At 41.5% G+C, this 24705-nt stretch overlaps 1 protein-coding gene across 2 annotated transcripts; it reads right to left on the bottom strand.

Moving 5' to 3' along the window:
• Positions 1–794: 794 nt before the first annotated feature.
• On the bottom strand, positions 795–21156 carry LOC6546084 (SCY1-like protein 2). Of its 2 annotated transcripts, XM_026977343.1 has the most exons (19): positions 20974–21156; positions 20402–20527; positions 20211–20309; positions 17952–18107; positions 17750–17870; positions 17565–17660; positions 17206–17351; positions 16632–16762; positions 13812–13926; positions 13301–13446; positions 12128–12281; positions 11534–11710; positions 11389–11461; positions 10570–10706; positions 10289–10502; positions 8263–8516; positions 7445–7504; positions 4448–4597; positions 795–1360 (listed from the first exon to the last, which is right to left on the bottom strand). In XM_026977343.1, the coding sequence occupies exons 1-19, from the start codon at positions 21154–21156 to the stop codon at positions 1334–1336; spliced, it is 2565 nt and encodes an 854-aa protein (XP_026833144.1). In that variant the 3' UTR covers positions 795–1333. The 2 variants fall into 2 exon arrangements, with proteins under 2 accessions (XP_026833144.1, XP_015013901.1); XM_015158415.2 differs by lacking the exon at positions 7445–7504.
• Positions 21157–24705: the final 3549 nt, after the last annotated feature.

Genomic DNA, 24705 nt, shown 5'->3' with positions numbered 1-24705 from the left:
TTGATTGTCCCGTTCCCGTTCGTGTGTTTCAGAGCACAGAGTATATCATATCATGTAGTAGAGTAGGTTGTATCGTGTCCTAGATAGAGTTCGTCCTGCTTTTGCTTGTATACATATATAAATTCATATTTTCGGTTTTCACTTCTACGCCGCTAAACATAGCACAACAATAATAATCGCTTTAATTGCCGTTTACGTAATGAATACATCTATGACATATAGTCTTCACTATATAAAGTTTCAAGAGTTTACCATTACCATTTACCACACTTTTACGCATATAGCTGCCCAACTATACAAATTGACTATAAATGTGAGTTTGGATTTGGGTTTGAGATTGAGATTGCCTTCGGGAACAGCGGCTTCAGTAATTACTGGTTCTGGTTCTATTTCGAATCGTTGGACATTGGATCGGTGGACCTTGGGTTGGATTCGTGTATTCACCTTAGTAGTAGTTTTGGGTGTATTTGGAGTTATCTATCGGTTACCAGTTGATCAAAAAGTGTATATATGATGGATGATGGGTGGAGATATATATATTGATGTGGGATTCATCACTATAAAGCGCAGGCGGGAACTCTCGAGGTTCTTGGCTAAAAATTAACGTCCCTTTCGTAATCAAGGTTATTCATATTCATTCGTTATTTTTTTTTTTTTTTGATTGCGTTTGCTGTAAAGCTCTGTGATAAGTTTGATTTCTATGGTGCTAGGTACGATGTATGTAGGTACACGATTCTCTCTTATTTGATTTCATATTTATCATCGAAATAGCGATCTGATTGATGTTTGCAAAATAAATACACAATATATGCTTGTTTCTTTATCCCTTGCAGTGTGATATGGTTTAAACTAAGTGAGTGTTTTTGTATGATTTAGGCGAGTTCAATGTAGAGGTATATTTGACATGTTTTTTTTTGTTTTTTTGTTGTTTTGCCTAGCGTAAACATTCACAATAAATATATTCAAGAATAGTTCGGATTTCTAGGAATTGATTGCATTCTGCATAGTGTTCATATGTTTTTATCTGGATTGTGTATTTCTGGTGATTATTGGGTTGTGTTTGACACTTTTGTTTTTTGATAAATAACAATTAATTTGGGATTATAATGTTGTTTTGGTCACATCAAAGTTGATTGGCTAACAACATTTAGAGATTTGACTGAAAATACTTAGTTATGCTTCCGCTTGGTATACGTTTACAATTTTCATAATTTCATATATTTATACCGCTAATATAAGTTGATTACTGGTGTTTCATAAATGGACCGAAATTGCATTAAAAAGTAATTGGATTCTTTTGAATGTATAATTATCTGATTGCGTTTCTGTATCTTTAGTTACGTCCGGAGAATAGTTGATACTGTAATAGAGTTGTTGCAAGATAAATAGATAGACCATCAATCTGGTTGTTCGGCTTCAAACGATTTTCAAAATACATACATAGGCTATTGGTATTGTTATTGGTATTGGAATTGTTACACAATTAGGTATTTTCTAGCTACTGGGCAAATATATTGGGAACTGCTGAAGCTACTTGGTATCGAAGTATCTCGCACTCCGTTACGGATATAACGTATATTACGGGTATTAAGAATACGGGAAAAAACACCAAATGATTGGAGACAAGAAGGGGAAGGGGGCACACACAATACACTGTTATTATAAGGAGTATATATATACATATATATGTATATGTATTAGCAAAATAGATGGGACTAACATCGGGTTCGGTTGTCATGCATCGATTCGATTCTCGGGTTTGGATCCTATATCCGGTATTGGCGGGTTGGAGTAACTGGAGTAACTGGATTATCTGGGATCTGATGTACACATACATATACGAGTATATTGGGTTCAACGGGTTACGCAATGCAAACTACGAACATTTAACTAGGGTCCACTTAGGGCTAAATGTACGTGTGTGTGTCGGATTTCCACCGGATGTGAGTGACTACAAAACTACTACTAAGGTACAATTGTGGATGAGTGTGGGTGTTCTCGGGAGGAGTTTCCGGTGACCCCTCGGTGACCTCTCACCTTCGGAGCTCTGGTTGACTTACGAGCATTGCTTGTCTAGGTATCGGTAGCTACTCATCCTCGATCTCATCAAGTTAGTTATACAATGTATATAGATAGTATGTATATATTCTTTAAGATTTGTCGCACAATCTACGCACTACGCACTTGGAATGCGAGAACCTTTGAACTCTTAAGGCACATTTCGAAGTAGAATCATAATCATAAGTACGGCGAAAGCGAAATAAAAATCTTAAATGCAAAAGCGGGTGTTTGGGGGTGGGGGTCGAAGGTCAAGGGTCAAAGCAACACTGATTGTGCAATAGCCAAGTGTACATTAAACAGTTACAATAAATTCGCATAAATTCGACTTAATCGTAGTAGAGTAAAATACAATACAAATGCATATATAGAGATCTGGTAAGTCAGTTAACAGATTCATATAGTTCAGATCGATATAGTAGGTATGCACGAGAGCAGGTATAGCAGCCTTCTGAAGCCTTCAGTGTCAGTCAATCAATCAAGTTTACACATATGTATGAATGTATATATATTACAATATCTCCGTGATCAGCAGCTTAATTCGATTTGTATTCAGCTTTCGTTCGCTCGTTTGTTTATCTCATTTCTCTGTTGTATTTCCAGAATATATATATAGTGCACTTCAGATGGGCAGAAAGTAAAATGGCAAGTCAAGTAGTACAGACACATTCAAAATGCCATGGAAAACGTCAATTCCAAAACACTTAGGAACACCACAAATATTGTACAACTGGATTAAAAAGAATCATAAAATTGCAGGCGCATGCATTTCAAGGGATCTATTTATTCTATTTCATCTTCTGTCGCTTTAAGTTTCATTTACAGAAAAAGCATTTCTTTCACCTATGATTCAGCACTTCGTTATTTGATTAGTCCAGTGAAACCTAAACTAAAAAATCCTATGAGTAATTTCTCTTATCATGCAACTTGTGTTCAGAACTTTTGGGAAATGGGGGCATACCTAACTTTCTTTGTTTTATTTTGTGATTAGTATAGCTTAAAAAAACGAGTTTTTTAAATTTAGAACGGATTTAATGTACAAGAACAAACTAGGAAACCATGCATTAATTTGAGTTTGAACCTTGAAAGGAGCGAATTTAATTGTTTGAACTTAATGAATAGAATTGAATGTATTAATAAATAAAACAAAATACCTCGATTTCCGCAACACACAGAAACTTAACTGGGTAAACTTAAACTAGTTGTCCAATGGTAATTATCCTATCATATCGTATAACTGCGAACTTCAACTAACTATCCTATGAGTGGGAAATGTCCTTAAAGCCGACATAAGTCCGATAAATTCAAAGTGCAGGTGCTTAGGCTAAACTAGCTGGTAATGTGGGCTTTGGCAATGATAACACTATCGCTGGATTTACAAGCACGACTTTCAGGACGACAATGATAAAGGATTTGGGCACACAAACATGCAGTGTTTGTATGTGGATGGGAACTTCTGGGGATTCTCTGAAATTTCATATTCCAATGACGAATTGAGTTCGACAATTCACATGGTCGTTATGGTTTTTGCTCTTATTCGTTGCTAGGCAGGGATTTCAAATCAACAACTAAGATAATTAATAATATCAATCAACAATAAAGATAAATAGTAGCTGTTAGTAGCCAATTTGGGCTATGTGATGGATAACTCTGTTACGTTTTTTTAGATATGTTTCAACATTAACACTTAAGGTACATACAAATACAGGACTTGAATAAATTCTCCAAAAAACAACAGTTGTGTTCTATTAGTATGCATATCATAATCAATATTAGTTCGATAATTCGTAATTGTATTGGTTTTAGTATCAAGATTAGCGTATTTAGTACGTATGACTAGGTTATAGTAGGTCTCACATAGGTACGATCATTCATTGATTGGCATATATATACTTGTATGCATAGTTTTTGCTACATTTTACCCTCTGCCCCTCTTGCATTTTTGATTTGCTTCCATTTGCTTCGATTTGGCGCCATACGAGTGTATAGTATGGCATAGTTTTGATCTGATGATTCTTTTGGTTTTCATAGACATGGCTGTTTAGTTCCGTGGCGGATTGAGATTGAGATTCATGCTCCGCAGCTTGGCCTTGTAACGCACATTGTTGAGACTCTGATTGAGATTGTGGCCGTAACTTTGGGGCCCGTAACTTTGGGGGCCGTAATTGTAGCCGGGATTGTAATTGAAATTGCTGGTGCTGGCTGAACCGTATCTGCTGGAATCGGCGTTGGCCGTAGCCTCGCCGATTTCGTTCAGATCGTATTATTGACTGAATGTGATATTGAGTGACGGACACTTTCGGACGTTGCTGTGGCTGTTTCGTGTGCCATTTACCCGCAACAGCGGCACCGGGCTAACCGTGCCGGATACGGAAGTTAATTGTCTTACCATGCCGGATCCCAGCTGCTGCAGTAGCCCCGATCCGGAGCCGAGTGGACCCGATGACAGGACGGTGGACTGGCGGCGCGACCTTATCGACTGCATGCTGGATGATAGCAGGAATGGCACACTGCTGGATGTGTTCGGCATGGAGCCACCCTGTTTTTGGGAGTACAATAAAGGAGATTTCTTTGGAAGATTAGTCGGTGCTTGTCATCGAGGTGCATTTGTATTTTGCTTAGGCGGATGCGTTCGGGATCGAGATTATACATATAATTATAATCACTTTGGTTTCTGTGCTATGTACAAGGTCTGCGATGTGGGTGTGTGTTGGCTGAACCCAGGCCTTACCGACAGATTAGTATACATTGAGCTGATGGTGCAACAAACAATCGAACAAACCAACAAACAATCGAACAAACCAACAAACCAACAAACAATGAAACAAAGCCAAACTCGAACTCAATCAATCAACGGACAGGAATAGGTCGAATCATAAAACATTGATACAAACGTATTGCAGAACACAGAAATGTTCTGTCTCAAACAGAATGAGAATATATAGGATATATAGGGTATATAGCCGGCTGGAGGTTTGTATGCACATACATAAAAGGCTCAATGCGTTTGGGTATTTATGCATATATTCCAAATCAAATTTCGCCTCGCAGACATGAAAGGGCGGGGCAAATGAAATGAAATCAAATTACATTAACATAAAATTTAATATCAGCATACTGTGTGGGTGTGCGTGTGTGTTTGCCGATTGCTTGTGTGTGTGCGTGTCTAGACCTTAAATAGTTGAGAGTCAGAAAAATAGGTAGTGAGTTGAAGAGACTGGAAGAGAAAATTAAATGGAAAATTCTGAAACGAAATTATGAAACGTGTACTCACGATCATGCTCCGTGCAAGCTGCGAATTTGTATTTTTATTTTTGTTTTTATTATACGTATTTTCGATTTTTGTTTCAATTATATTGTTTTGTTCGTACATGAAATGAAGAACGGAAATATACACACATGAAATAAACGCAGTCTTGTGTTTTGTGTTTTTTAATTTTTCGGCTGAATACAGAAACAAGCCGGTTTAACATCAATTCACAGCACTGTTGCTCAAAAATTCAACAGCAAAAAAGCCACACAAATCGGATTTTCCAATTGCATTTTCAAATGTTTTCGCCAGACAAATACATATATATATATATATAAAGATATAGTGGTGTTAGTGTTCAGGTGTACGTGGTATTTGGTGTTTCATTTGTTTCTTTCTGATACGAACGCAACATGAAAAGAGTCAAATGGAAACGAAATCAAATTAACACTGAGCACGATTAGGACATTTAATGAAGAAGTATAGTATAGTATATAGTATAGGCACAGTATAGCATAATAAACCTAAATTGTTGTATTATCTGTTGTATATCCAACCGATTGAATAAGTTTAAGAGAGTCTATCACTTAATCGGCGACTGTTATAACTAGGCGACTGTTATTTACTAGTGTAAAATGTTTTCATAATTGAGTTGTATAAGTGTTAACTTAATATTCTAACACTTAAGGTAAGGTTTCATTTCAAACCTGGTCAAGAAACTATTAATCAGTTTATTAAGAGAACTAAATCAAAACTTCAAACCTCCGACCTTATATTTTGTTAATTATCTAAATGGAAACTAATATCTAGAGAAGTTAATTTGTTGCTGAGGACAAATCACATCTGGAAGCGATTTCCTGGAAGCCCTCAAAAGTATGCTACAATTTATGTACACGTTATTGAACTCGCCCCATTTGATTGATTTTTCCTCCATCAATTTGATTATTTCGCTGAAAAGTCATTCGTTCATCAAATTTACATCGCCGAACTTTATTATTTCGCTACTCTCCTCCACTGAAGGCACTTTGTATATACTTAGAAATAATAATAGGATACGTTGGATAGGTAAAGAACATAACAAGAACACCAAAGACAACAGAAACGGAACAAAGTCCACTGCATTATATATACACCGCACTGGGTATTAGCATAGGCTTTTATTTCGCCCGATACCAGAGTGAAAGAGGCAGAGAACGGAAGTACAGGCAGTTAAAGTTGAAGAACAGGACTCTTGAAACTTGAAACTCAACGAGAACCACACAAAAATGATAATATCGAAAACAGAGATGAGAAACACGTAGAGGAACAGATTACAGCAGCGCAGCAAATGCACAAAAAATACCGAATTCAAAAGCGAAAATTATACAAACCATATGTGTAATGTAACTTTGAAAATTAAACTGGTTAAATATTCTTGCAACAGTTTTTCCATCCAAATAACAGCACAAGAACGATTACGAGTACGAGAACGAGAACGAGAGAGTTGGGCTGCAAGTCAAATTCATATTCAAACGCAGTTGCAGTTGCAGTCTCAACAATACGAGCACATATCGAAAAGGGCCAGCGAGAGACGAGTGCGAGCGAGCGAGCAACAGAAGCGGAAACGGAAACGGAAACGCATCCCCTGGCTTCCGTTCGCCATTTTGGCCGGCAATCGGTGTGTATGTGTGTGGGTTAACAGGACAGAGAGTTGGCTTTGAAGTGCTTTTGGAGACGACAGCGATAACAATGAAACGACAGTTAACAACTTGGCAAGACAAAGTCCATTTCGATGTTGGCTTAAAGTGCTGCCGACAAACGCGCACAAGAATGGCAAACGAATCGGTTCAGAAAGGCCTGACCTGGTTTTTGGGTGCTCTCTTATACCCTTGAAAGGCTTCCATTATTGCGAAAAGTATCCTTAGTTGTGAAAATATTAGTGCAAGTTTTTTAACAAAATGTTATACAATGATATATAAATGATTGCTTCAGTAGCAGCCTTTTGTAAATATATAATTTCAAATGGAATATGATTAACTAGCTTGGATTTCAATAACAGCCTTCAAGGGTACCATATCTTCGACCTGGTCGAAGCTCGCAGCGTTCACTGTAGAACCGCATTCACAAAACTGGGATTGCTTTGTTTTTTAGACTTACAACATAGACCGAGGTGGATGGCACCGATAGACTCGATCCAGAGCTACCGCGGGCACCGTACTATATTTATTGGATGGAGAAATAGAATTCGTGGCGATCGAAAGACACCGAAAGCACCGTAGGTTGTTTATATTATAATATTTTTTTTTTACATATTTGATCGGTTTTGATCGGGGAGGGGAGATAAGATATAAGAGAGTGTGTGTTAGAGCATCTGTGATATGTATACTTCGCTGCGGTTACGGGGAGGAAATGAGCTTATACATAATCGCATTCAGAACTGATCAGATCGGAAATGAAAGTACGAACCAAGGAGAGAAAACTTAAACCCAGAACGGAATGTTTCTTGTTTGGTTTTGTACGTAGTCATGTGGGCAACTCAGAACTTAGAACTTTGAACTGTAACTGTAGACTGTAGTAAACACGATAAACGCTATTCTATGCGCTATATGGCTATATATGGCTATAAGTAGTAGAGTAGCAGTAGTATACAGAGTAGTTCGGCGGGCACATGAGCTGCTGAAAAAGCCAAACCAAGGAAACAACGAAGCGACAGTGCGCACATAAAAAATTTATCAAATAAAATCTCAATGAAAGTCAAATAAAGGTAAGCCTTTTGTGGCCGACGATGTGGCCAATCGAATGGCAACCGCGGAAAAATAGGGCAAAAATAAATCAGAGAGGCACGGGTGAAAAACCACAATAAACAATGGCGGCCACAAAATGAATGCCAACAAAGTAACAGCAACAATAAAGTCAAAAATCGAAACTGAAACCGAAACTGAAACCCTGTGCCGAGCCAGACACAAACAACTTACAGTTGGCGGTGACAAATTGATGGTGGAGCCCCGCCGCTCCTGCGGCCCAATGCTCGAGTGGCGTCGCGTCGGCAGCCCGCTGCCAGGAGTACCGCCCGGCGAGGAGGCGCACGACGGAGCTATCCGGATCTTGGGGGTCATCAGCGTGTTGTCCGACAGTCGCCGGTTGGGGAACACGTTGCCCACGCGCAGGAAATTGCTGTCGGGCGACGAGGGAGAGCAGCCAAACCACCAGCCGCCCAGCATGCCGGAGCCTGCGGGCGAAAAAGGATACAATGCACGGAGAACAAATATGTAGAGAATTTTATATACGTGTGGATTTTATATGGGATTTTATATGCTGGGCAGTAAGATGTAATTTGTAGAAATGTTTCACCGTGTGCGTGTGCAATTTTCCCGCTTATATGCTGTTTTTTCACCAAATATCACGCTGACACACCAGGCATTGTGTTTTGGAGCTAATTAAGTCTAATAATGGTCGCGGCCAGGACCTAAAACACAGGCACGTACCTTGTGTCGACGTCGTGACCGCAGTCAGAGCAAAAAACCGACAAACCGAAATTCGAGTCCCAGCCAACCAAGGATTCCGACGCCTGGGTTTCTGTCACTGCCAAGGACACTCTCACATTTTGCGGTTGCGGCCGCTGCACCTGACTTGGCCCACCGGGTAGCGCGGAGCATACCACTTCCATTCCCATTCCAAGCCAATTTGTGCCGCGAATGATTTACTTGAATTCATGGCAATTGTCAAGGCTGCATCAATCACGCTGCATTCACTTTTAAATTAAAGTGAAGCCTTCGTGGTTTTTGGTTAAAACTGCTAGTAGCTTACTTTGAAGAATGTTACAAATTGTAATTCTTAGTTCCAAAAAAGAAAACTACACTTATAGCTGAATATCCCGAGTAAAGAAACTTAAAAGAAATAGTTAATTGGGCGCACCTGCCGCATGAGTTATATGAATGAAAATGCAATAAACACATCAATAGATTGACAATTTCAAAGGAAATCTCTTTACTCGAGTTAAAATTGAATGAGAATATTCCAGTATTTTGTCATTCCAAGAGCTAGATGTGCTTTTGGTTCAGGCTTTAAGATTTTAATAGCCTGATCTACAAGGCTTTACTTGGTGCTTACAGGGATTAAATAACTTTCTACTGGGGTGGCTGCATTCTGAATTCATGAATGCGGTCTGACCTTGTTCGTAATTTTTAAGTGGCAATATGCAGCAGCAGTAGACAGGTGGCAAGGTGGCAAGATGGAAGTTAGCAAGTGGGCCAATGGCAGTGGTAAGGTGGCTCTGACCTCGGTGGCAGTGGCGAATTTTCAGTGGAACAGTGGGTCGAGGTGAACTTGGCTGAGCTGCCTCGTGTCTGCCGGCGATTGGGGCCATCATAATAAATCATCATTATGGGAAAGTTCATTAGGCAGTGCAGCCTGTGTTTCCACCACCGATAATAACCGGCTCCGGGCGGTGCTTTTGATTTGCATGTTCATCATTATAAAATTATCATGGCCAGGATAATACAATTAAATACCCGGCACAATGGCCCGATGCTCGGAGGAGACCGGCTGATTAGTGGCCAGGACAAACGGCTCCTGTCACGTTCGATGAATATCAAATTGAAATCACGACGAAATTTCCAATTACACATGCCCACAGGCGGCCACTCAACCGACCAATGAAGTGGGCAGGGAGTCCTGTACATTCAGATTCAGATCAAAATCTATACATGTTTAAGGATACCCAAGCTGTAAGTACCTTCATTCTGATTACTTTTCAGTAGTTTGTGCATCAATTATGAATGGGGCATTAGTAAATGTGTATTTGCGTTCGATTGTAAATGTGTCTAATTCATTATAAATGAACCAGAAATGCTATTTCAGAGTATTTCTGAGCTTGAAGGACATGATATTAAAGTTAAATATAAAACCCATACTGTAGTTGAAGAGACCTGGCACTTTTCTCGGGAAATTCCCCAGACCAAATATACATATTTGCATTTAGAACTCGAAGGATCCACTCACCGCCAGAATTTTTGCGGGCCATGTCCTCGGCACTGGACGTCTTGCGTTGATCTATGCGCAAGTTGGGAATGTTGAAGGGTGGCGCATTCATGTTGTCCGTGGAGAACTGGTGGCGCAGGGTGCGGTGGCGTTCCGGCGAGGCCATCGACAGGTTGTCCAGCTTCAACTTGTTCCTCTGCTGCCGATCGATGGCCTCCAGCATCTGCTGCAGCACCTGGAAGCCCGAAAACACCATTAGTCGGGGAAAACTCCATCTGAAGCAACTACCCAGGCACACTTACCTCCAGCAGGTAGCAATATTGCTCGAAATTGAGTGAAGGATTCACCGTGTGCGGAATGAGCAGGGGCAGCACATTGGTGGCCATCGTCTCCACGGTCAGTCCGTAGGTTTTGTCCACAAACAGTTTATGGTAGATGCCTGAGAAATTCAATTACAAGAGCCGATTACTTGGCGTTATGTTGTTAACATCACTATAGCATTTAATATATTTAAGTCTTGGATAAAGCAAGTGAAATATAAATCACACATCCAAAAGTAGTTAAGTATCTACATTTAAGTCTATAAGTTGAAATATGTTATTGAATCCGATTTATGTGAATTTGTAGCTTATAAGAAAACATAGTCAAGCAATTAACTCATATGAAGCTCAATTTATTACTTGAGATGCAGTTTAAAGGCATTTTCAATCAATCATAATTAAAGGGAACTCTCAGTTTTCCCCCAAGCGTAAGTCACAGATAAAGTCGTCTCAATGCATATATTTGTCGCACTAAATCAGTGAGTAATCAAATCGGGTAGTTTATAAAATAAAGCCAACCAGCTGTTAACAATTAAGCTCCCCCTTATGCAGAGAACCAAATCAAATTGTCAGCCTGTGGAAAATTCGATCCAAAGTAAACCTCTGTGGGCAATTTGTATTTATCCATGCTAGCATGCAGATAAACTCGTGTAAATCTGCATTGTTCGCATTGAGCCAAGGGGAAAATTGTGCTGCATGCACTTTAATTAGTTTTCGATAATGGCTTAAAAAACAACACAACTGAAGGTGTGTGTGTGTGTGTGTGCAACTGTGTGCCGAAGGCATTGTGGTTCAACTTACGCACAGTACGCATGATGATATCGGGATCGGGAATGCGAATGTTCGCCAGCAGCGGCAGAACCTCATCCATGACCTGCCACAGAGATAGATATATGGGGTATATGATATATGCCATGATATGAAGCTTGGTGTCCGGACGACCCACCTGCGCCCGCTCCATGCGATCCATCACTCGCTCGATGCACATCAGCACGTTCTGCACAATCTTCGGATCGGTTATGTTCTTCTCGAACACCTGCTTCACCTTGGGCAGGACCATGCGGCGTATGGAGAGCTCATCGATGCTATCAAACACATTGGCCACAGCCACCACGGCGGCGCTCTGGGTGCGGAATTGTAAAATAATAATAAAATATTAATAAAATAAAGTTTACTTGAAATACGAGGGTCGAAAGCGGAGTTATACCAATTCAAAAACGTATTTTACACAAATAAATAGGGAAAACATTTAAATGGACTTTTAAATTATGCATTTTCAGCACCTAATGGGAGTGCTGACTTTTCAGGGTGCTCAACATTTTTTCCACATTTATTGAATTTGAATTTCCCTGCCGCTGGAGGAACATTTGCGGAAAGAAAATGCAAATTCACTTGCGCGGGCACTTTTGTGCTCTGAGTCAGCTTCTGAGTCGCAGTTAATTAAGAAATTGCTGCCGTAATTACACAATCAGCTCCGCCAACCCATTTCCATTTCCATTTCCAGTCTGAAGTGATTTGCATATCCGAGTGGAGCACTCACCTGCACTTGTATCGTGGAGCCATCGAAGGAGTAGAACAACATGGGCATTATGTCTGTGGTGACATCCTCCGGCTTCGTCTTCTCGATAATCAAATGCAAATTCTCGAGTATTGTAACGCTGGCCTGAATGGATTTCGGCGTATTGTAGATGACTCTAGGATACATCACAGATTTGATTAGTTTGAGTAGCTATCCTCACCGATATATAAGTGTGTATATATCACTCGAAAATTACTAAATACAAATGCGTGTGAAAAGTTGCGTTTCTTTTTCATGGCCCGGGTGTCAATAAGCGCCTTACAAGTGGCCACAAAGTTTGTCGCCAACTTTCGGCAAAGTAGTGAACTCTCTGGTGCGGGCTTTTGTGTGTGTTTTACTAATTTATGTACGGCTCACCACCAAAGGTGAGCACTCCGTGCCCCTCAGCCATCCTAGGACCCAGGCAAAGTTTCCCAGTCAAGCTCTATAAATTACAATACGAACTGTCGCCTGTCGCAGTGGGCGCAATAAAACGTCATGAAAATTGAATAACATAAAAAGAAGTGTCGCGAAAGTTTTTCAATTGTTCAAACACGAAAGTTCTCATCGCTAGACAAGAACAGAAGGGATTCCAGATGAAAAATGACGCGATTGGGAAACTTTTTCAACGGACTGTCTTTAGTAGTATCCATAATATGGAATAGAAGGGCTCCACCTAAAATGTATAAATTGCTGTCATTTTGCTGGCTCTCAAGCATTTTTCCTAAATTTAATAAATACTTTATTAAAATATACCCAAATGCTTTTGACTATTATTTGCATAATTTGTACTCATGTTATTGAGCTTTGAACTGCATTGTATGCTAAAGTATTAATTACGCCTGTTTTATTTTAATAATAACTATATTATATCACTGCTATTCGATTTGTTTGAATATACACCAGTCTATAAATACCAAAACACATATTTATATCAATTTCAGTTTGTCTCTATTCACTGCAGCTCTTAATTCCCTGTTTGCACTAAATGAATTATAAATAAAGCCCGTCTGACCACTATACGTATGTTTGAGAGCCCCTTCCGGTGCGGTAAGGACTCGAAGCTGGCTTTATATTTGTGGCCTGGCAGTCGGGCATTCAATACCTCGATACCATTGCCCCGTTTTGCAATAGGCTATAAATAAGACTACTTACTTCATGGTGGCCGACATGAGGGTGTCGTACTCCGTGAGCGTGGCCTCCTGGACGAAGAGCATGACCGGCTGCAGGACTGCGGCAAGGACCTCATTATTGTTGATCTCGGACTTGAGCATGGGCCAGATGTTCTGCCACCAGAGTTTCTATGGATAACAACGACAGAATCGAAGGCGAAATGCGGAAAGTCATTAACCAGTCTATGTCACTTCAATTGCCAATGCTAAACCATCATTAGGCGGCCTCAGACAATGGGCGAAATAAAATAGGAAAGGAACAGAGTGACAGACTCCTTCCGTTTCTAACTGAACAGAAAACAAAAGGACAGTCGCAACATTTTTGCAACCGACATAAAACGGCTCGTAATTCACAAATTGTTTGGCCGTAAAGCGCTCAACTTGACGCCATTAATGATTAATGTGCTGCCAGTTTGTTGGCCAAAAAAATGTTCGTCCAGCGGACTGCATCCGTTTCCGGTGGACAAAATTGGATGAGGAAGTGGGCCACTTACACGTGGTATCATCGGCATGGCCTCGATCAAGGTGGTCTTGTAGAACTGGGACTTCTGCTGCGTGTCCTTCATGTTGACCACGTCCAGGAATTTCAAAGCGTTTATAGGCGTATCGCTGGGAAACACGAAGAAAATACGACAACATTAATTTCAATGGCAGCAAATTAAATTACCTTACGTCCACACTTTTCATGAAAATGTATAAATACGCAAATTGTGTGCCATTGCTTTAAGTGCTTAATTGTAGCCCGGATTAGTTGGTAAATGGCATCAATTAAACATTAAGCTGCAGGCAACACCGAATGGAAATGCCACAGGAAAACCCACAAAAAATAAGCCAACGGCAATATTTATCTCTGTGCCACTGAAATTAAAATATTAAGTCCCCGCAATGCGACGCAGAGGCGCCAGCAACTTTCTAAAATGGAATTCGAAATTCTTTTCATTGTTATGTAAATCAAATTGCTGAAATTTAATTGCCAAAAAGTGTTTACTCTCGACCCGCATCGCTAATCATTTTGAATGCCCGTTTATCAGGCACCAAACAGCTGAATGCCTGAATGCCTGAATGAATAAAACAAATCGTTCAGCAAATGGCATATGGTATAAAAGCGAGCTATGGCGACGCTGTTCCTAGTTTCGCTCGGTTAAACAATGAAATCAAATCACATTGCGTATACGCAGCGTGGACCAGTTGATTTCGCTCCTCTTGTCGAGTTAATCAGGGCAATCGACCAAGCGGAAAAACCCCATTTTAAATCACCTACTTGAGCTTAAATGGAGGAAAGTTAGCTTGCCACTGATTGCCAAGACACTCGAGCCATTTGCATACGCTGCTAAAAACGCAGAAAATGTTGACAACATTTAAATTAACTTCAAAGTGCTGCCACCAACCTGACTGACTAACTGACTGGATGACTAACAACGACAAAGGAGGCGGCACGCGGATAAGGATGGGACGTCGAGATGACTGAGATTCTGATGCCGGTGGTGCTTTTCCGGTGGGGCAGGCAAAACTGATGGGGCAGCATGCTGTTGCCTTCACTGTTGCCGCTGACAGCGCGCTTAGATGCGTAGGTGGTAGCAGGGGGTATATGGGTGGATTCCAGCGTACATAATTATGGACACTAATTAAGACACATAATAAACTGAGATAATAAGTACAGACTTCATGTTCAAAAAACCGCTGAATGCAGAAATAAACGCATATATAAATAAAACATTTAAAATGTGATATTGCAAGTAGGTTTCGTGCTTAATAGGGAAACATTTTAAAAATGTATTGGTCATATAAAATTTAACATTGCAAGAACGTTTCGTATGTAATTAAGACACATCTTAATAATGTATGATTTAAATACATTTTATATGTGATATTGCAAGTAAGTTTCGTATTTAATAAGAAAATATTTTAAAAATGCACCATTTAAATTGGTCAGATAACCGGCAGATAACTTTAAACTCAAGTAAAGGTAAAAGATCCACAAATTTATTCAGCCCTTGTCAGCTAGTTAGGAATAAGCAACCAGTTCAGAATAAGCAATCAACATGTGTAAACGAATAAAACGAATAAACAAGCACTTTCTTGACCCATCCATGCTCCATGAAATTGCTTTTATGAACAGCCAATGTGGCATCAATTCGCAGCGCAATAGCAGCAGCATTACCACACAATTGCCAACGTTTTGCGCTGCTTTACATTCAATTCACCTATGGGGCATATATCCTGGAGACAGGCTGCGGTATCCCCTAGCTGATCACTGATGTACTTCATGCTTCGGTTGCGCTGTGCAGCCACTTCAGTCGCCACCTCTCCTTTGCCATCGCCATTGCCATTGCCATCTCCATCGTCTTTGGCTTTGTTTGTCTAAACGCGGCACGTCGCCATCCCCCCTTTTTCAAGATCTCAATGGGAGGCAGGGCAACGCAACAGATGCTGTCGTCATAAATCCCAGAGTCAGTCAGCTTGGGCTGAGGAGGCGTGCCACTCCAGCTCAACTGCCACAGCACAATCAGCTGAAAAGCAGCGACGCCTTACACTCAGAGAAACCAGTGAATCCCATACACTAACGCCATAAAATATATTATCTATTATATATATAAATATATTATATATTAATCCTATTATCAAACTAATAATGAATTGACGCGAATTCTTCAGCACTTCAAACAACATTGTTTGCGAGTTTAAAAACGCTACAATAAGATTTATAGCAGCACAGACTTTGATTGCATTATTTATGAATTTCAAATTTAAATATCTGAATAACGTGAAATTTCTTCGTGTGTTGTGACATTTAAGACCTGGCCGTAAGGTCACAGCTAACATTTAATTTACCTTGATAAGGTCTTCCTTTTTGTATTAATTTAGAAAAAGATCTCGAGTCTAACAGCTCTACTTGCTTACAATTTTTGCAACATCTTGCAACAAATTATTCCCAGTGCACAGATTCCATTCGCTTTGCATTGTGTATGTCTTTCAGGTCTGATTACCGCTCTCATTTGGCAAACAGACGTAATTAAGGTGTGTGTGTGTGTGTGAGTTGCTTGGGGATGGCGGTAGGACGCAGGATGAGTGCTTTGGTGGGTGGAAAAAATAAGACCTTCAATTGAATTTCAGCTACAGGTACAAATTGGCTTAGAGATTGCGTGTCGCCGGGGTTAGTGAATGTGCGAGTGTGTGCTCCCAACAGGTGTCAATTTCATTTCAAACACAAACATAGAGAGAAACAGCAACTTTGAACGCAACTGTGCAAATTGGCACACAGTTTGCAGTGCTGCCTGTTGCTTAGCTGGAACTTAATTAATTTGGCCACTCACATGAAGTACTTGATGAGCTGCAGCAGTTGGGCGGTGGGCCTGGCGGTTGCATCCCGACTGGCCATGCGCGAAGTGGCCTCCTGCAGGGCAATTGGCAGTCTGGGCATCAGCTTGTGGACCAGATCATCCAGCTGAAACGGGGATGGTGCCAAAAACTCTTCATAAGCATAAGCGAAACAAACTTTGCCACAACATTGGAAACCACTTGGGGACTTTGGGAAGCTACATCCGAATGCCCAGGACAGGACGAAAAGTTTTAATGACTAGCGCCCGCGGGATAAACGCTGTTGCTGAATCCTGGTACTCCTGCTGCTGCTGCTGCTGCTGCTGCTGCTACTCCGTCACCTGTCCGCACAAGTGGCAAAATAATTAGAGTTTCAAGTGGACTTTTTGATTACATTTGCATTTGACAAAGCTGCGAATCTAATTACAGCGCGCAAACAAGCCCATCCAAGCGTTTTGCGTTCGGCTCAAAAACTTTTCATCCATCCAATTGGCACTTGTCGCTGCCCCCTGAAAGTTGCCCAAGTCCATCGCTTCCCGGGCATTCAGAAATTAGAAATTGTTTACCCACCGTTTCCATTTGCTTGGCATAGTTGGAGGTGGAGTTGCCGGCCTGTATCAGTGGTCTTCCGTTGTTGAAGACCGCACAGATCACCATTCCCAGCGAGAACATATCGCTGAGCAAACTGCACTTGGACGTTGACTGAGTTTCGGGAGCTGGTGGGGATAGGTTTGGGAAAAACATAGAGATACAAGTTAGTAACGAACTCTTTAGCTGGATGTAGTTAGTAGTGAAATGAGAAATAGTTTCAAAAACACTTGAGTGGGTCATCTATAAAGTCTAAGTCTAAGCAAAAGAAGTAGCCATGCTTCCCTAATAAATTCCCTAATTAGGAGGTCACATGCCGTGGACAATCTGTATTTACTCACCCATAAAGTCGAGATTCGGCTGGGCCATCTTGGACACCCGATTGCTCCACGGCGGGCACGGAATGGAGCTGTTCAAATCGTTCTCATTCATTCGCTCTGCAAACCGAGTATGTGAATATGAATACAAATTGCTGACCTGGCCAATCCATTTCAATTTTGGACTCCTAAGCCCAGACCGCACTCACCCACATATTCCATGCCGGCCAGTTTCCATATACCCCGCTTGGTTATTAGTATAGATGATGGACACACATTGCGATGAATTACGTGACCAGAATAGTGCAGATACGCCAATGCCTCGGTCAGCTGGAAAATAAGAAAACGGCGGCAAATCGCTTGGGTCACGCCACCTGTCCTGAGAAACAGCAGGCTGCTGGTGCCACTCACCTGGAGAAAGCCGTACTTCAGCTCCATGTCCAAGAAATTGTATTCCTTGGCATGGGCCGGTCGCTGGGGCAAGGTGTTCGCCGCCGCCTGCGCCTGGGACGCAGCTGCTCCGCCCGCCGCCGGCGCCACATTGGTCGCCTCGTACGTCTTCGACTCCTACAGGGATACATTTTGGGGATAAATCACCAATGCTCGAAGTCAAATAAATAGAGCAGTAGTACAACTATATTTTATACACGCTTATTTAACTGCATGGAGTTCAATCGATATAAATAGGTATGTAAATGAAGTATCCATAATATTAACTATAAATCTTAGAACCACATTTTAAACACATGAATAAGTAGAGTATTTATTATCGCCTTGGCCATAATAGCTAATATATTTGACCACCTAGTTGCATAGCCTAGTTGCTAAACCTTAAAAACTACCTAATATGTTGCAGTGTACCTTGCGGACAGGTAATAGAACGTTAGGGCCAAATCCTGGAGTGAGCTAGTCGGCTGTCCCTAAATTTGTTTCATCCTCGGCTTGGATGGCAAACTACTTTCAGCTCAGTTCCCCTGAATTCCCATTCACAGGCATTGCATTTGTTGACAAGCCATTCAAATCTCTCGTGTTTCTGTTGCCTGCACGACCTTGGCTTTTCGTTTTTCCAATGGATTTTCCTTTACCTATTTTCCGATTGTTTTGTTTGTGCATGTGAGTGCTTTGAGTTTTACCTTTTTGCAATTTTCAACGTAATTTAACTCGAATCGACTTTCATAGAAACTAAAAACTATTCAGGGGGTTCTGTTCTTTCGGTTATTGTTGAGCTGTTTATGTGGGTTCAAGGAGGAGATGCTGTTGTTTTGCAACGGATCTAAACAGGAGGGGTACAGTGCGTTCCAGCACTGTAGGTAGTTTTCTAAGTACAAAATAGGAACTCTTTATAAAAGGCTAAAAAAGCATAGGATTCGAGTGCATTACGAAGCCTTAAAAAGTATGCGGAAAATATTGAACACTTTTTCTTCTCTTCCTACTAAAACTAAGTAAAGTAAGTTCACCGCTTAACTTTTCGTTTATACAAAAATCAATTTGAGTTGAGCAACTAATTTAATCCAATATTAAACCACCTTTAAGTTGTGACACGCACTGTGTGTGTGTTGGTGTGTGTGTGAGTGTGCGTATCAATTTCCGAGCTGTGCGGACCAACTGAAGCTCTTTATTGACTCAATCTTGGTAGCGTAAACTTTCCCACACACACATGCACACACAGCCACAATCGCAATCACTCACACACACTGCCACACAGACACAGACTGGCCGTGTGTGTAATTCGATTTAGTTGTGTGCGAGAGCTGGCGTTTGTGTTTCTGTCATGCATACCCATCAGTTGCCAAGTTTTGCACTAACCACTAGCCAAGAGCCACGCCCCCTGCTTCCCAAGCCCCGCCCACTGTGCCATTGTACTGAAAGTCGAGCTATGCACTCCGCTGGCCTGCGAAAACTTTAACAAAACACAGGAGCGAGCAAAATCTACTGCAGCAGCAGCAACACCAGAAACAGTGCCACAATCAACCCAACAGTCTAAACATTGTTTCGCTCTACATGGGAAATTCTAGACGAACGTCCAGTGGACGTGGACCTGCACCGCAAAAAAATCTGTGGTCCATTTGAAAATGCAAATTTTGATGTGTGTATAATGAAATACAAGAAAAATATACACAACATTTTGATCTCTGCTTCTGACTTAAACAAATATAATGAATATACTGCCTCTGTTAATCAAATTTACTTATTGCCATACTTGCTTAAGACAGATTGTAAATAAAAATATAAGAAAAAAATAATATATAACCATAAGATTGTAAATATATACCCACAAAATATAAAATATTTATTCGAAGTCACTGAATATTTCTCAGTGCCAACTGATCAACTACAATATTTGTAGAAAACCTTTGAATAACCTTTGGACACAAATAATATTGATAAACTAATCATTAACAATTAAAGAGTGTCATGTAGGGTAAATGTGCAACTGTAAACAAATGTTTTTTAGCAAACAGAAAGCTTAATGCGATGTCCTATTGATTTCGTTATGTGTGCGGGCAGTAAAAAGCGTAAATGGGCAGAAAAAGGCCGTAACCAATGGAGAACTGAAAGGCAGCCAGGCGACAGCACAAATTGCATGTCCGTGTCGCTGTCAGCAACTCAAACTGCCAACTGGCAACGGACAACGGACGACGGACAACTAAAACTGTGGCCAAAACTCACGTGAAAAGCCAGGACGTTCGAGAGGCTGGCGAAGATGGGCTCCGAGGCGAAGGCCAGCGTATCCGCACTTTCCTCGACCGTGTGATAGATTTGCAGTATCTGCGGGAGGGGAAGGAAAGGATCTTACTGGAAAAGTAATTATCGATTGGGGGTGCGCCCTCCCGCAGGAAGGCGCCGAAGGACACACTCACCCGCGGATGGCGGAAGCGCTCCAGTGTCTTCACCGAACTCTTTAGCAGCTCCGTTATGGTCTCCTTGCGACGCGGCTTGTGCAGCTTCTCCGCAATTTTCTTCTCGAATATAAACACCGAACATTCCTGCGAACGGGGATGCAATTACGTTAGGAAAAGAGTTGAAAGGATAGGGCGTGTGGTGTTATCCTTGCAACGTTACGTCCTGAAACTTGAATCAAAGTGTATTTGAAAGTAGCAGGAACTTTTACTTTCTTAGCTCCACAAACTTGGCTTATGAGAATCAAAAATATGTGACATCCTTGTACTTGAAATATTTTTCAAAACTGAGCATGAGTTAGAAATTGCGTTTCCTACTGTTAGGCATTATTGCTTAGCTACTTTTAAAACGTCAAATGAAAGTGATTTCAAGACATTTTAATTAAGTTTGGAAAAATGTTAGGAAACATTTAGGCAACTTCAAAGGAAACAAGTTAAAGCGCAGGCTATTGATTTTCGAAAATTCCCTTTTCCCGTTAAAGGTAAGCCCACATCCCAATTTGGCCAGAATGCCACTGGCTGGAAACACTCACCTTGTTGTCGCTCTTGCGGTACGCATCATGGATGCGCCACACCAATTCTGGGCCGGCACAGGCCACTGGCTTGCCGATTTCAAAGTACTGCGTAATGGGATTGCCATCGGCGACTGCTTGAGTGGCTGTGGAGGCGGCCACGTTGGTGCTCTTGAATTTGGCAAACATTGTGCCGGCGGGCATACCATCGATTAGCTTTGAGAATACATTCGAGAAGCTGCCCTGCCGCTTGGGTCCTGGCTGGGTGGGTGCGTTGCCGCCGATGGTGGGCGCCGATCCACTTCCGCCCGCTGGTTCCCCGAGTGTTGCGCTCGTCCCACTTGTTGTTGCACTTAATCCCGCTCCAGCTGCTGCTCCAGCTCCCACCGATAGCTGAGATGATGATGCGATGAGTTGTCCGCCCGATGCCGCACTGATGGACAGTCGTCCGCGATTAGTGGTCGCTATTCCAATGCCGGATGCTACTGGGCCTGCTGCTGCCCCGCCCCCACCCACTCCCTGGCCATTAAAGTTGGCGTGCCGGCTGGAAATCAATGATTGCGGCGGATCGTAGACACTGAAACCATTCCGTATAACTGGAGATGGTGGTCCGGCCAAGCCACCGCCAACGGACACTTTGCGCTGCGGCAAATTAATGTCGAGCACCGTGCTGGCGCTACGTTGTCGTACCGCTGCCACGCCTCCTGCACCTGCCACGCCCACAGCAGCCGAACCCGCCACGCCTCCTCCACCGCCGCCGACGCCGCCTCCAACGACGTACTGCTGCTGGCCACTCCTGGCCGGTGAACCCGATGCCACCACTGCCGCTGCCACCGTACCCGCTCCAGCTCCCGCTACCGCTCCCGCTCCCACACCCGCTCCTGCTCCTGATCCCACACCGGCAGATACCGCTCCTGGTCCGCCCGGCGGCGTTATTCCCACAGCGCTGCCACTGCGACCGCGTTGCACCTCCTCGACACTATCCAAACGTGAGAAAATTCTGGCCGCCGTTGTTGCCGTCTTTGATGTCTAATATGGGCCGGAGTGCTCTCCTCCAGATGTGCTGCTCTTATTGGCTCTTCCTGGAAAGAAAAAGAAAAAAGAAGCGGAGAAACCGCTAGAGTGGCTAATTTCACTTTAATTGCGGCCACTTGACATCGCTCATACGCCCCGTTGCCCAGCGACCATTTATCCAGGTACCTTTCAGCACTGGCAATTAATGCGCTTATTGCCTGGCCCGGCTTTTGTGCTCAATTTATACACTCATTAACCCCCAAAGGCAAGGGGCAAGTTTAAATTCGCTGCCAAGTCAAGGTGGGTTTATTCTATTCACAATTCCTTCGGATATGCTCGTAATTTAGTGCCACCACCTACTTGTGACTTTAGTTTAAGTGAAGCGAAATATTTCAGCCGAACGTACCCAAAACATCTCTAATTAGCAAGAATAATTCTTGGTATATTTATAGACACATTTCAATGGCTAACAAAGTGCAATTGTGTGCTACGCAAAGTTTAGACTGTCAATCATTGAAACTGCATTTTGTATATTTATTTGTGCAGCAACTTTAAGCAGATTAAAAGTTGTGCCATAACATTTATAAGCTGTGCTCTTGCGTAAATATTTATTTTAATTAAACGATTATAACTCAATGTTATTTTTCGTTCTATTTTATGCCTAAAACCACTCTCGTTGCATTTTGCACGTGCACAAATTGAAGCAAACTTTATTGAAACTAAAAAAACCAAATGTTATGAACATTCAAGTCTTACGCTATCAATTGCATTATTTTCTCTGATAAGACTGAAGTTCTATAGTCCATAACTCAACTTATCTTAATGGGATCTTGAAGTGGCATTTTTTTTACATTTTTTTGTAATTTTTTCTGATGTTATGATGTTGTGGAAATTCAAAAATGTCCAAAGACTGAAGTTCTATAGTCCATAACTCAACTTATCTTAATCGGATCTTGAAGTGGCATAGTCCATAACTCAACTTAAAATTATTTTCTATTGAATTTCTACCTATATTCCAGAAAATCTTGGGTAACGGGTATCTGGTAGTCGGGGAACTCGACTATAGCATTCTATCTTGTTTTATTTTAGTATGGGCATTTAAACTTGCGTAATGGGCCTAAAAATACTGTACAATTAAAGTTTTCACCGCCGTGGAATTCTTTGGCTGCCGTTCACAAAGCTGCACAATTAAAAGGTTAAATGAGCTTCATCAATGATCGACGAACTCGTAGAAGGTCGTGTGATTGTTGGCGACAACGTTTTACGAGAACAAATTCATGGAAATGCGCTTGGGGCATAATCACTTTATTAATTGCTGGAAATAGCGACAGCCACCCACAGAGCAAAGTATTTTTGCATGACTATTTGGCAATTGCCCAAATGGAAGCCTAATGCAATTTGACTTGGCAAGCATGTGTCAAACTGTCTGGCACATATCTAGCATTCTGACTGCACTCACAGCCGAGCGGCCCGACGACGACTTTTCCGCTTTTCCGATTTTCCGGCTTCTCCGACGACTTTTCCCCCCCGGGGCATGTCTACTCTTTGGTGTACATTCTTTGCCGACTGAATTATTCAATGCAAGTAAACATTTTGGCAAGATGCTCGACCCGAAGCTCAGAGGAAAGCCAACAAATTGACTTCAGACATCCTACTTTCCATTCCTTTTTTTTTGGCTAGGGCGGTTGGAAAGGAGGACAAGGACTTTGTGCCAACGAGGCTACATCAATTTGCCAGGAAACGTAAAACTATTTAGTGGAAAATGTTCAGTGGCCCCAGGACCCTTGCAATGTGCCGTGAAATTTTACGTTACGTTAAATAAATTGTGTTGATGGTAAATAAATAAAGTACAAGAGCCCAGGAGCCCAAGACCGCATTGTGTGCTTAACGTTGGCCATCTAGACCATATAGTCTATATGCCACTGAGAACAAAGTATCCGCTGACAAACACGAACACCCGAAGGACTCCAGACACCGGACGCGGACTGATGACGGCTGACAGAATACGGCGGACAGGATTCGGAGGACGTAGTCCGGCGGAAGACGATTGGCGGAGGCAACTTTCTAGGTCAGTATTTTGCAATTGAGGGCAAACAAGCTTAAATATTTAAGGCGGTTAAGCGTGGCGAATAAATTCGGTTGCTTTTATAGCATTCTATTCTATCTACGAGCCTTTGGGGATTTTCTAGTGGGTTCTAGACCGCTTGCGAAAAATTTTCGAATCAAATTTAAGCCAAAAGATATCTTCCCTCTGGGTAACTTACATTTCATTCCAATGGAATCTCTTTCACATTTCCTAGGAATTTTATTCTACATTTAGCGCATAGTTCATAGTTTAACTCATTCCCGGGTGTATTTCAAATGTGCTATTGTAAATAAATTTTAATTTAATTAATTGGGCTGCTTTAGGTAAACTATGCAAATATATTAAGTTACAATATGTAATAACCTAGCAAACGAATAGGAAAAACCAACATAGCTGCAAGCAAATTACTCAAATAAATATTTTACAAGGACACTTTCCGGTATTTGTTTTGAAATTTAATTATGGTTTCTAAAATTCCATCGTGCATAACATCGACAAAACAAAATCAAGTTAATTAAAGCCTTATGCGCTGGTAATAAATCAAATCACACGCTGCCTTATGTAAGCATTATGAATAAAATAAATTTAATTTGCTGCATAAAATATGCAAAATCGGTCGACTAGGTATCGTGTTTAAAGCAATATTTTTGCAT

Source organism: Drosophila erecta, unplaced genomic scaffold, assembly GCF_003286155.1.
Source record: "Drosophila erecta strain 14021-0224.00,06,07 unplaced genomic scaffold, DereRS2 tig00000021-arrow-pilon, whole genome shotgun sequence".
NCBI lineage: Eukaryota > Metazoa > Arthropoda > Insecta > Diptera > Drosophilidae > Drosophila > Drosophila erecta.
Note: the sequence above shows the minus strand (reverse complement) of the source record. Positions and strands in the feature narration are given on the sequence as shown.